General features: G+C 46.6%; 1 protein-coding gene across 2 annotated transcripts; it reads right to left on the bottom strand.

Annotated features, from left to right (window-relative positions):
* Positions 1-1,123: 1,123 nt before the first annotated feature.
* Positions 1,124-10,047, bottom strand: LOC100833788 (proline-rich protein 36). 2 transcript variants are annotated; one of them, XM_010233402.3, is made up of 3 exons: positions 9,215-10,047; positions 3,176-3,816; positions 1,124-3,058 (listed from the first exon to the last, which is right to left on the bottom strand). In XM_010233402.3, exons 1-3 carry the CDS (start codon positions 9,918-9,920, stop codon positions 1,451-1,453), a joined length of 2,955 nt encoding a protein of 984 aa, XP_010231704.1. In that variant the 5' UTR covers positions 9,921-10,047; the 3' UTR covers positions 1,124-1,450. The 2 variants fall into 2 exon arrangements, with proteins under 2 accessions (XP_010231704.1, XP_003566556.2); XM_003566508.4 differs by having other exon boundaries at positions 1,124-3,816.
* Positions 10,048-13,462: the final 3,415 nt, after the last annotated feature.

Consider the following 13,462-nt stretch of genomic DNA (forward strand, 5'->3'; position numbering starts at 1 on the left):
GATATGAGGGATGTTCTTTTTAGAGTATAGTACATTTGTTTTGTTCATAATAAGAAACATGAGATCTAGACAATCTATCTAGAGTATCTACCCATAAATGCCTCACGGTAATATTCTATCGTTATAGTAGAGTTATTGTTTAAAAAAGAACTGATCATAAAACTAACAACAAATCCAAGTGGAATGGTCATACATTCAAAATAGATTGGCAAATACCGTGTTAATTAAAATGATGCATATTCATCGTTCCAGTCTTGTTGTAAAATAAAATCACTATGCATTCTACTCCATTTAGGGGGAAATGTTTTGTCGCGTAGTCTTGGTACTATTTCTTTCTGCCTTTTCCTAATACGTTAGATTGTGATGACGCATGTTGACGTGCTCGTTAGTTTCGACAATATAATGGTAGGAAGAACATGATTAGTGGCCGGGGGTACTCCCTCTTTTTTGGAAAAAAAGGTATTTCACAATTTTATGAAGAAGTGAGACATGGTAGTTATGTTTGGACAAACTGACTCATATTTTTGGCAGAAAGCGTTGTTTATTTTTTGCTTCACATTTCCTTTTTCCTAGCAAGCTGGAGATTTGATTAATTTGAAGGTTTTTCCCATCGACCTGTCGGTTTGATCGATCAGATTCCACACTGGTACTGGACTCCAACTCGGCCCAAATAGGTCCGAGTGTCCCGATTAACCAAAAGGCTTAAATTTTTCCACGGGAGCCAGCTGCTCTATAGGACTACGAATGAATGACCAGATACCGTGTGAGTGCACGATTGGACAGTCACAGATGCTAGGGGTTTCAGTTTTACTGTTCTAAATTGTATATCAACCGTTAAAACAAGTTTTTTACAAAAGAAATATTTTGTTATTTTGCATGAAAATGTGGAAATAGCCCATCGGAATTCAGGTGAAAGACGCTGGAGGAATGCATTTTGTGCAAAGACCATGAATGTTACCCTATAAAGGCCTCCACAGTGTAGGCCGAATAGCGGTGTTTGTGAAAAAAAAAACTTTTTTTTATCAAGAATGCTCCCCCGATTGAATCCCTGGATCCCCGTTCGTACTACGGAATTACTTTTTACTAAGAAGCTGCAGTAAAAAAACTTTCTACTTCTACAATGGAGAAAAAAGAATTCGAATATCAAATTGGCTATATTGTTCAAAGATTTTTCGCCGCGGGCTAGGATGCAAACCCATAATTCCGACTTAACCATACAACATCTGGGTCCATAACCATATTCGAACTTGGAGTCTGACGATGTCTAAGAACCAATCCAGAGAGAGAAATCCAGATAAACGACAGGTAATTTTCACTAATACATGTCACGAGAGGCATCAGCCTCTTTTACTACACTCCTGCACTAGCTCTATCGCCACTGCCACTGGGACCTAGCAGTCAGATCCAATGCAGAGGGCAGCAGTTACCATGGATGGAGCTTTGCTTCAGATCATGCTGAACCGCTGAAGAGGTGGTAGGGGAAGTTACCGTTCTTGTCCGTCAGGGGCTCCACCAGCTTGGCGATCCCCAGCATCACCCTCTTCAGCTCAGCGTCGAACTCCTTCGGTCCCCTCTTCCACACTGGGATGTCTTCTCCGGCGGCGTTGGCGGAGCTACTGGCGGTGTTGGCGGAGCTAGTGGCGGCGTTGTGGGCAACGGGGTGAGCTGGCGGCATATCGTTGGGGCGGTACTGCTGTCCAGGGAAGCCGGGATGGGGTGGGTATGGCAGAGGCGGCTGACCGGGGTGGGCGAGCGGGAGTATCCCCTCGCTGTGGCGAGGCAGCTGGTACGGCGGCTGTGCCGCGAAAGACGGCGGCACCTCCATGTGACGAGGGGCATACGGCGACGGCTCGTTGAGGCGAGAAGGAGGCAGGTACTGCAGTGGCTCATTGGTGCGAGGAGGCTGGTATGACGGCGATGGCTGGTATGGTAGCAGAGGTGGCGGCGGGAGCTGCTGCTGCACAGCCGGAGCACGGGAAAGCTGCAGTGGCTGAGCATGCATAGGGAGTTGCACAGTGGGCTGCGCCGGACGGGGCGGCGGCATCAGAGGCGGCGGCGCGAAGCCGACCGACCTCCCCATCTTGCTGCTGCCCGGTGCAGCGGCAGCAGCAACAGCATCCGGCACTGCCGGTGGCTCCACCTTGCTGTCCCCAGCGTCCAGCACGAACTTCACCCGAGGGGAGTCCCTGGCCGCAGCGGCCAGCGCGCCATCATCATTGTTCTTCTTCAGGATGGACTTGGGCTGCTGCCCGGCGGCCGCGCGCGCCGGCACAGCCCTGGACAGCGTCAGGGGAGCGCCATTGCCGGAGCTCCCAGGCCTGAACGGCGTGGTCTCCATGAGCCGCAGGTCAGAGCGCGGCGGCGGGACAGGCGCCGCCGCGGCATCAGGGCCCATGTCGGCGGACGAAGACTCCACAGGGCGGAGATAGTAATTCGGCGTCAGCTGGCCGAACATGGCATTGGCCTTGGCGTACTTGAGCGCGACCTCGGCGTCAGACTGGAACCTGTAGATAACCCGGCACATGTGGGACTTCCAGTACACGCGGATGCCGTCGATGTCCAGCGGCCCGAAGCGCGCGAAGCGGGCCTTCAGGGACGCCACCGACGGCAGCGTGCTCTTCAGCGGGAACTTCATCATCAGCGCCGTCGGCGACGCCGTCCTCACGGCTCTTGCCGGCGCCGCAGGCGCAGGCGTCTTCTTCTTGGCAGCCACCGCCATGGCCGCCGCCTTCTCCTTCATGCCAGCCCGTGGCTGCTGCTGCTGAGCCCCGAGCGGAGCAGCAGCCGCAGCCGCAGTGTCTTTCAGCTCCAGCCCAGCCTTCTTGTCGGCGGCCAGAGTCTTCAGCTTCTCGAGCTTGATTTTCTTCTTGGAGGCCAGCTCCTCCTGCCGGTCAGAGGGCCCGCGCTTCACGCCGGCGCTGGTGGGGTCGGCCGGCCTCATTACCGGCTGCTTTTTCTTGGCCGGCTTGGGCGGCTGGCCATCAGCGGCAGCCGCGGCCGCCGGAGCATTATCCGAGCTGTTCTTCTTAGATTCTTCAGGCGGATCGTTCTCGTAGCTCTTCTTGTAGTGTTTGGAGCGGAACGCGAGGACGAAGGATTGAGAGGCGTCAGAGATGCGTCCGCCGGATGCGCCGTGGAAGGGAAGCACAGGGAGCTTTTGGAGGTCGGACATTACCTGCTTCAGATCCAGCTCCTCGAGCTCGACCTTGGGAGCGGCGCCTGATTTCGCGCCGCTGCTGGAGGAGGCGCCGGCCATGGGGAAGCCTCCGTTAAGCTCAGCGAGCTTCTTCTTTTTGGTCTTCTTCTTGGGCTCTTCCCCAGCCGCGGCGGCTTCTCCAGCCGCCGCAGCGCCAGAGGACTCCGGCTCTTCCCTCTCGCGCTTGACGCGGGCCTTCTTGGCCTTGGCCTTCTTCTTCGCCGGGACGCCAGCGGCGGCGTCCGCGCTGCTGCCCTCGCCGGCAGGGGGGAGCGCGCGCCTCTGGAGCATGAACTCTTCTTCCTCGTCGCCGGCGCCGCCGCTGCCGGGCAACGGCGGGGTTTGCGGCTCGGCAGCCGCCGCCGGGGGGAACCCAGGCGGAGGGCCGCCGTCTTCCGGCGCGTCAGGGAGCGCGGCGGGCTCCCGGCGCTTGAGCAGGTACTGGTCCTTCTTGCTGCTGCTGCTGCTGCTGCTGGCCCTGAGCTTCATGGCCGGGGCGCCAGGCACGATCTTCTCCATGAGCCTCGCGGCGGCTCCCGCGGCGCCCCTCCGGCCCCTGGCGGGCGGGGCGGCCTCATTCTCCGGCAGCGGCATCCTCTGCCGGCCCCTGAGCGGCCGAGCTGCAAAGGCATGGCACACGTTAGCTCGCAGAGCGACAAGGCAGACATGGACGAAGACAGGGGGATAAACAGCACAGAAATAAAGTCAATGCAGCACGCGTCATGGATATATTCATATTCTTCACTGTTCCTAGTTATAGATTCATGCACCACATGACTGAAACAGAGGATATATAATAATGGTAAAACTAGTAAACTAGAATATCGAAAGTACATAAAAATGGACAAATATATCCAAGAAAGCAAGAATTTGACATGGATCTGTAGAAAGTATCAAGCATTTCAATTTCAAATCAGGCGTTTCATTCAAGGAATGTAATACCAGGACCTATCAAAACAGAAAGAATGCAAGGAAAGATTTTTTTTTTGATTTTTTACACCAAAAAAGAAATAAGGCTTTTTTACAGCAAAAAGAAATAAGACTTTTCTACAGCAAAAAAGAAATAGGACTTTTTTCTAGAGTGCAAAAAGAACTTGTTTGGTCATGTGTCCTCAGAATCCAACCATGGGTCTAATTTTCATTTTATTATATATATATATTTGGGGACGGTCGACCATGCAGAGTGTTAGAAATACTTAAGGACCGGTTAGCATGCTTGACAATGTTTATCAGGCTACCACGAGCACTTTGTACCAAAGCGACGAAAATAGAAGCAAAAGAAGAAAACAAATCGGGGACTTTGTTCAAGTGGTCAAATGCTGGACAAGACGTCGCCGCTCGAGTCTCGATTCTGCAGCAGCGCAAAAGCTGCATGTGGGGCCAAACCAGCCAGGGTGACGAGACAGGGGAAACTCTGTGGTTAGCAAGTATACTCACACAAGTAGTACTTGAATGCCACATGGAAGTTTGTTTTTTCTTCTCGGAGAATGGAGTGGGGAGTGGTGACGGACTGTCGAGGCAAACTTGAGGTGGGCGAATTGTTTTCGACTTGGTTTGGTCTAATCTAACAAAATAAGTGGTGACAATCCCATCTCCGGGTACATAGGTTCTCCCAAACCCTAAGTTTCTTTGACTCAAAGAAACTTCATAAAATCTTTTGAATATTTAATTTTTAGAAAATAAACCGTGTATAGTTTGTTTGATTCGCATCATTGAAATCCTTAGAAATGTTTCCTAAAACTTCAAGTCCACTCTAGTTTGGAGGAAAATTTACATACAATCAAACTAAATTCATTTTATTTATTTTATTGTGGTATGCCAAACAATACTCCCCCGATCCTAAATTATTGTCGTGGTTTTAGTTCAAATAGGTTTTAGTACAAATTTGAACTAAAACCACGACAGGAATTTAACACCGGAGGTAGTAACTAATTAATACAGCTTTCTAGTCTTGTAGGACTCAAGGGTTGTGACATTTCAATTCTACATTTTTTTCTATTCCCTTGATAAGAAATCAAGCAAATCAGACGGGCTCAAAACAAATTCATGTCACCTACCCTCCTCGAAACCCTATACATCTCTACTCGTTGCCCGAACATGAGATGTCTTATTGCCCCGAGTCGAAAAAACTAGGTTTGATGATCACCCAAACTAACAAGTCATATCTGCAACGATTTCCACTCCTCCACCACTAACTACTTCCTCATTCTAACGCTTCATCGGCATTTTCTCGGATATCAACGAGCCCTATTGTATTTCCACAGTGTCGACACTCCTTCCATCCCACATCACACCACTCAAATTGTCGCCGCCTCAAATAAGATAACATTATCATCATAGTGAAACATCGTCCGGCTATCAGGTCATGCTATGGCTACTTCCGTCCAACTCTACCAACCATAGCCCTATGGTCTTTTCATGTGTCGACACTGCTCGCTCCCACATTGTACCATTAGACGACGCCTCCTCGATGAAGATGACACTATCATCGTAGTTGAGCATCATCCAGCCTATCAGGTCATGCTATGACTACTTCCCTCCAACTTCACCAGCCATAGCTCTATTTTATTTCCCTGTGTCAACACTCCTTCACTCCCACATTGCACCATTAGAATTGCCGCCTCCTCAATGAAGATGACACTATCATTGTAGTCGAGCATCGTCCAGCCTATTAGGTCATGTTGTGACTACTCCCCTCTAACTAAGCCAGGCATAACACTATTGTGTTCCCCCCCCTGCGTCGACACTTCTTCGCTACCACATTGCAACATAGAATTGTCACAGCCTCAATGAGGATGACACTATCATCGTCATCGAGCACCATCTAGCCTATCAGGTCAGGTTGTGACTACTTCGTCCCGACTCCGCCAGCTATAGCCTATTTGCCAATCAAGGTAAGTTTTTCCCCTCAAAACCCTAACTCGAGTAAAGAAATCAAGACATAACTCGAAGGGGGTAAGCCGTCTAGAAATTGTATCATAATTTATGCCTATGCGTTGATACAAAATTTACACTAACAAATAAATTTAAGTGAAATAAAATCGTTTAGAAAAGATATATATCAAATGAAATCAACTATGTCCATATAGCACATTTTTGTAGACCAGTAAGTGATTTGACCTGAAGATAACATACCTGTGCCACCACCAATTGAAATCTCAATAGGAGTAAAATGTATTCCAATATTGAAAAGGGGTGTGTCCAAGGACCAAGATTTATCTCACAAAGAAAAAACAATTCGTACAGAAATATTCCTAGATTTTTGCCTTCAAACTAAAAACTATTTTTAATTACTGCCATATTTATTTTACTTTTAACCCTTTGAATGAACAAAAAGAGAGCACCTTCGCCCCACCTCATGAAAGGTGAGGCGGGCGTGCGATTGCAAGATGGAGAGGTACTACGTGTTAGTTTATTTTTTGAGAGGTACTCCGTGTTAATTAAAATTTGCTTGTAGAGATACTTGTCTCGGTCCCTTAGATGCCTTAGCCTACTCTTAGTACGACACTAGACCACCAAGTTCGTATTATTCCTATAATAATGACATAAAATTCGGAAATAACCGGGTCAGCTCGTTGTCCGGTGGAGCAGGACCAAGTTGGTCCCGGTCGGGTGACCCTCCTTAAAGTCTGGCTCGTCTACCACTGTTAAACAAACTAGAGAATTCCAAACGAATCCTGTGGAACTCCTTGGTCAGATTCTTGGTTCCCCCTGTCTGCACCACATGAATTTTGCAGGGAATCTGACAGCATGGAGCTCCCACGGTGCTGAAGGCCATCACGTCAGAGCTAAGCTAAGTTAATTGCTGGATCTAAGGGGCTTTCTGTTCAAGCCAGGTTAGTCCAAAACTGCCGGTGCGAGCGACGCCATCCGGTTTTCCGTGGGTATTGTTACCCAGCTAACGGTATCCAGGAAGAAGCGAACGGATTTTCTGTGGCGAGTGGAAATGGCATATGATTCGCTCTCAACTCCGGAGGGGACAAGCACTTGGGAGTTTCGAAGGTAACGAACCGGCCACTCCTTTTCTGTTCATCTTGGATATGAGACATCCCTTCCATGATAGGTCCAGGAAACGAACCACGGATCCACAGAACCTTCTCATCGCAGCAGCTCGTCTGTAGCTAAACCGGCAGACTGGAACTGCTGCAAGAGCTTCTAATCATCTCAGCGGGTTACGGAACGTCATGTTAATTGATTCCAATGAAACTGACGCACATCCACAACAAGTTTCCTGGAGCAGACAGCAACAAACTCACTCCTAATGAGTAACGACTCAGCGCAGCCCGTTCTCATTCAAGCAGGCACGCATTCCTGATGGGTCCTATTGTCCACTGTTCAAATTCAGCTAGAGGCCCACTTGGAGCATCGAACAGTCAATTGTGGAAGATGATGAGAAGACAAAACATGGGTGGGATTCAGTGCCCAGAATTGCTGATTAGTGCGAGATGTTTTAGCTGATGCGTTTCTATAAGCCTTTCACCATTTTGTAGGTTAGATCTTGCACATGTCGGATGCAACTTGCTGTACTTGAGACAAGGCTCTCTCAGCAGGACATCAATTCGACAATTGCGAAGAACACTTTGTACTTCGTATTCAAATTGTTTTGAGATTAACGAAAAAATGGCTGGCGTGCAGCTGGATTAATTTCACTATGAAAAAGAACAGAGATGTCCTAACCGAGCTCCTAGAAAGAATGGTTGAACTAACAGGCATGTCTAAGATGATAGAAAACGTTCTTAATTACCTTTATAGATCTATTTATACATGTTTATGAACATAAAAACTAATAGGCACCTCAACTGGTCAGTGTAGAGCATAACTAGCTTAACTTGATCCCTTCCTTCACGATGTACAGGTGAACTCAACCACCTTACCTCAATGCCTGCTTCAATGATGAAGAGGAAATGGTGCATCCAAAATAAAACATGTCATGTAGAAAAATGCCACAAGTGCATTCATTTCTGACTTCTCAGCCAATCACTGATATGTTTTTATCAGGCACCTTGACAAACTTTCATTCAGAATCAGTGTTAATACTAAAGCAGTTCCTTATGAAGCATGAGCCTAATGCCCTCATCAACACATGACAAAAAATTTGCTGAAATTTAATTATGCGTCGGTATGACAGAATATGAAGGGATGAACAAACACACAATGTGAAAACAGACCAAGATCCAAGATGCAAGATGAGATGAAATGCAATGGCTGCTATCGACAGAAAATGATGCACAATTATAAGAAAAGTAAGGAAACCACAAACATATAAAAATATCAGTGTTAAGGCACCACATGGCCTTAGAAAAGTGCAGTTAATAGCAAGTGCCCAAATCAAGGAAATATATCTATGCAGTAAAAAGTATTTTGAAATCCAAAGCATCACAACACACACAATTCTCACTTTAAAAATATTTTCATGTACACAACACAGTGGAGAAATAAATCCATTGTACATCTAATATCTGTATTCATCATAACTAGATGGGAACGATAGAAAATTGGATTGTCTATGGTCCTATCATACACATACACATATCCATGTTTTGGAACAACTCTAGGTGAATCACACGATATGCATAACTATCAAACTTTACTTGATTTGGGTTTTATTCTGTAACACAGTAGAACTCACTAGTCATAACTAGCGTTGTTTCGCACAAAATGTGCTTACGATTTCTATAAACAGTGTAGCTCAACTATTCAGAGCCAAACAATTTTCACCTACATGCTACAAGCCATCCGACAAGAAAGAAATATTATCATCTGAACCAGAAATATCTGATCCACTATTCTCATAAAAGAAAAACTAATGTTAGTTAATCTATACCAGCAGCAACTTTCACCTACATGCAACAAGCAGTTCCAACCAAAGAGAGAGAAAATTATCTGAACCCCAGATATCGAATCTACTATTCACATCAGAACAAATTAGCTTAACCATCCAGTATAAATACACGGCAAAAACAATAACATAGCAGTGAACATCAGTACTACTAGGATAGGGCAGGTGGGTGTCGATACCTCGTTGAGACCGTTCAGCCTCGGCTTTTATCTCAGCTTCGAGCGCCTTCTCCGGGTCCACTCCGAATGCCTCCGCGTAGGTAATATCATACTTCTCATACCTTGATCGTCGGTACGCAACTAGCATCGCCGCCATCTCGACCCCCGGCAAGGTCCGGCCGGCCGTTTGGGCGGCGTCCCTCGGATAAACGGCAGCGTCCTGCAGGAAGCCCATCAACTTCCCCGGGACGAACCGCTCCTGGGCGGCCGTCACCTGCGCGGGGAGGTACTCGGCGTTGCAGTCGAACCCGGGGACGTTCACCAGGAGGTAACTTGGGTCCTCGTTGTGGGGGCGGAAGGAGTCGGGTCCGCGGCAGGGGCAGAGGAGCGCGAGCGCGCTGCGGCGCGCGATCTCGTCGATGGACTCCGCGACGGCGGCGGCTAAGGGGCGGTTGCCCCCGACCGAGATCTTCTCGGCAAATTGGTCGGCGAAACGGACGAGCTCCTGCGGCTCGAACCAGCCGTAGCTGCCGTCGCCGAAGAAGGCGACGAGGACGAGGCCCTCGCGGTGGCCGCGGTGCACCTCCGGGTCGTCGGAGAGGGAGAGGCTGTAGACGTGGCCGGGCCACCACGGGTGCGACTTGACCTTGCCCCAGACCATGTCGCCGAATTGGGGGTTCCAGTTCTCGGCGCGCACAAGGGAGCCGCCGACGGCGGGGTCGGCCATCCTCCTGAAGCGGGGAGGCGAAACCCTAGATCTGGGTGCGGGGACTATCGGACGGGGCTCAGGGTTGGGTTTGCGGCTGCCCTCTTCAGGTTTCGGGGGTTGGGGAATTTTGGGGATATCGGGCTCGCTGGGGGACGGTGGGGGACGCATGATGGAAATCAGATGGGGAAAAGAAAAACCAAAGGGAAAAAAATGATCTCTGTAGAGCGGGCCTCGGCGCCGAGGCGATACGGGGTATTTATATTAGTCGAGCGGGTGAAAACGCGTGACAAGGCGAGGACACGGTCCAAGTATTCAAAATAATTTGAATTGTTTGGACACGTGGTTGTTCGGTGCGGCGGATATTTGAAACGGACGCGGGGGTTTGCGTGTGGAAGAGTGAAATTTACTAAGGCGAGCACTCAAGAGAACCAAAAGTATATGTAAATGGGCCTAACTGGTTGCAAGGGATAGTAGCCCATGTTGACTAGAAAAGGATCAAGGTAGGAACTAGAATGAGAAGAAGAAGAAAAAGGAATGGCTTGGAGGGCTTACTAGCCCATTGATAGTTTTTGCGTACCGATTTTTCGTGATTAGGGGATTGCTTAATCACACCATTTTTAGCCTGAGGTAGGGATGAGAACACACATGATGACGGTTTGAAACCACTACATTGTGCCACGTGTGTCGATTTAGTTGGAGATATTGTATTGTCTATGCAAATGAATTATGCACATGGAGATTTTTTGTGTAGGGTTGATATGATATAAGCATGTATACCCTTTGCGACTTCCATGTGGAGTTTGGATACATCTTATCAAAGCGCAAAGTGAAGTGGAGCATATGATCAGATATGTAATGCAGATTGAATTAGCAAGCCACCGTAATATCATAAACCAACTAGGGTAATCAGTCTCGACCACAAAAGGAAATGAGTAAAATTATGGCATATGCTCTTTTGTGGTGCAAACCCTATTTTCCATACTTACCATGAAGGATAGGGATCCCACCCCCGCGAAATCTCCACCTTTAGATGAAAAAGGTCAAAGAAACGAAAAAACAATCCATTGAGTGCAGTGTTTAGTTGACTAGAAAAATAAGAACACGAAATGAGATCTTAGGTTGAACACTTTTATTAATAAACTAGTGAATGAGGACTTGTTGAACACTTTTATTAATAAACTAGTGAGTACTTTTCTTGATAAATTGAACATCCATTATTGAATGGATGAATATCTTCTAGACAAACATTCATGATGTTGAATAAATGTTCATAAGTATTAAAAATATTCATAATCTACAAAACAAAATGTTCATAACTTTCATAAACAAATCTTCACAAAAAAAAATCGGAAAAATATACATGTACATTTAAATAATATTCATATATACAGAAAAAAAATCATGTATTTATTGAAGAAATGGGGAAATATTTAAGATTGAGAAGTGAATAAATAAAAATGGAAAACAAAAATAAAATTGAAAAAATCGCTAGCCTACCCAGCCAGTACCGCCCTATTGTGGTGCCACCATGACCGACATGCTTTGTTTTTACTCATACACATATGATGTGCAAAGATGATTTTTTTTTGGAACTATGTAAAAAGATAAATATGCCTGGTCTTGGACCATGCCGTGCACAAGGCCGGTCCAGATTAAAGGGATTGTTCCTCACCTGCATGAAAATGGCATAGCAATTTTACAATATGCAAGTGACACAATCTTTTTACTACAAGAGGGGGATGCGACTGCAAGAAACTTAAAGTTCATTCTTTGTCTATTTGAGCAACTTTTAGGATTGAAAATCAACTTCATGAAGAGTGGGGTTTTCTGTTTAGGAGCTGCTAATGATTATGCTGGCATGTATGGTAAAAATTTCTCCTGTCAGCCAGGAGTGTTGCCCATGAAATATCTGGCTATACCTATTGACCAAACTAGACTATAAAGTAAGCACTGGAAATTTGTGGAAGACAAGGTGGAGAAGAGAATGAGCTGTTGGCAGGGAAAGGTGCTCTCTATTGGGGGGGGGGGGGGGGGGGCAGCTACCCTGCTCAATGCATGTCTCTTCTCTATGCCCTTCTACATGCTCTCCTTTTATAGGATGCCCAAGGGGGTTAAAAAAAAGTTGGCCTAAAGTTGGCCTATTTTAGGTCCAAATTACTTTGGCAAGAGGACCAAGGCACAAGGAAATATCACCTTGTTAACTGGCCCTCCGTGTGTACTCCTAAGGATTTAGGAGGTTTAGGTGTCTTAGAGATGGAATTAACGAACACTAGTTTGCTTGCAAAATGGCTTTGGAAGCTAGAAAACATGGGCTTTGGCAAAGTATTTTGAATAAAAAATATCTTCAGAAGAAAACACTTACACAAGCTGTGCCTGGGAGAGGGGTGCCACAGTTCTGGTTTGGGTTGCTTGGGCTAAAGGATATTTTTTATAGTCTGTGAGTTCAGAGTGATTGGGTCTGGTAAACAAACAAGAATTTGAGAGGACAATTGGACCGAAAACACTACTTTAGCTTAGAGGTTTCAGAGGCTGTACACCTTGACTGTCAGTAAAAATGTTACTGTACACAAGCTTGTCACTTCTGAAGGTGCTTGTCTCAGTTTCAAAAGATGACTGTGGTGGGTAGTTGGCTGTGCACTGGTAGGAGATGTCCCAGATTATTAGGGACATAGTGTTGTCAGATTGTAATGATTATGTCACTTGGATGAAGGGAGAGAAATTTTGCAGGGTATTATGGAAAATGAAACTCCCATCGAAAATGAAAATCTTGTACAACTCCCTGCAGATCAGGAGACCAAAAAAAGTTTGTAGGGTATTTTGGAAAATGGAAATCTTTTTTTTATGGAAAGACTGTAGGGGAAAGCCCTAAAGCATAATTCTGACCAAAGTGTTTACTGAAAAGAGGCTGGGAGGGAGATCATCAACGAATGTTCTGCGCTAGAGATGAATCAATTGACCATCTCATGTTCAGATGTCCCCTTGCAAGATTTGTTTCGGGTGTGTTCCAGGTGTCTTTTGTCACTGGTCCAGCTCCAAACTCTTTGGGGGAAATTGATGGTTGGAACTTGGATCAAACATTTTCATGGTCTAGATTTATCGATTGCCAAGGTTCTCTTAGCAGCTATCTTTTGGACGTTGTGGAAAACCAGAAACAAAGCATGTTTTGATTTTGTTCTACCAAGTGATCCTGCTGAGACCATTTTTCATATTTGTTATTGGATTGACTATTGGAGCGAATTGCAGATACCAAGGGTGCTAAAGGCGCTACACCATGGGACTGAGTTGCTGAGGCGCGTAGCAGGGGAGATCTTCAATCGCTCAAGAGGCCGGGCGCCTGTGGGGAGAATGATTGAAGCGTGATGACTTCGAGATGCTTCAGTTGTTGTGTGGCTTTCGTCTGTGTTCAGCTCACTTGGTTCTGAATCTTCGTCACCGATATGTCACCATGCCGCCTATGATGAACTGTGAAACCGAAGCCGTGGGCTTCAATTATGCCTACCGAACATTTAGTCAGTAGCCTTTTTTTTTTACAAAACTTTGTAGAACCTATCTATGGTTTC

Source organism: Brachypodium distachyon, chromosome 2, assembly GCF_000005505.3.
Source record: "Brachypodium distachyon strain Bd21 chromosome 2, Brachypodium_distachyon_v3.0, whole genome shotgun sequence".
Classification (NCBI taxonomy): domain Eukaryota; kingdom Viridiplantae; phylum Streptophyta; class Magnoliopsida; order Poales; family Poaceae; genus Brachypodium; species Brachypodium distachyon.

Coding starts and splice junctions, on each gene's coding strand:
- LOC100833788 (XM_003566508.4), bottom strand. CDS start 9,920: ATGGCCGACCCCGCCGTCGGCGGCTCCCTTGTGCGCGCCGAGAACTGG. Junction 3,817..9,214: donor GGCTGAACGGTCTCAACGAG/GTATCGACACCC, acceptor ATGCCTTTGCAG/CTCGGCCGCTCAGGGGCCGG.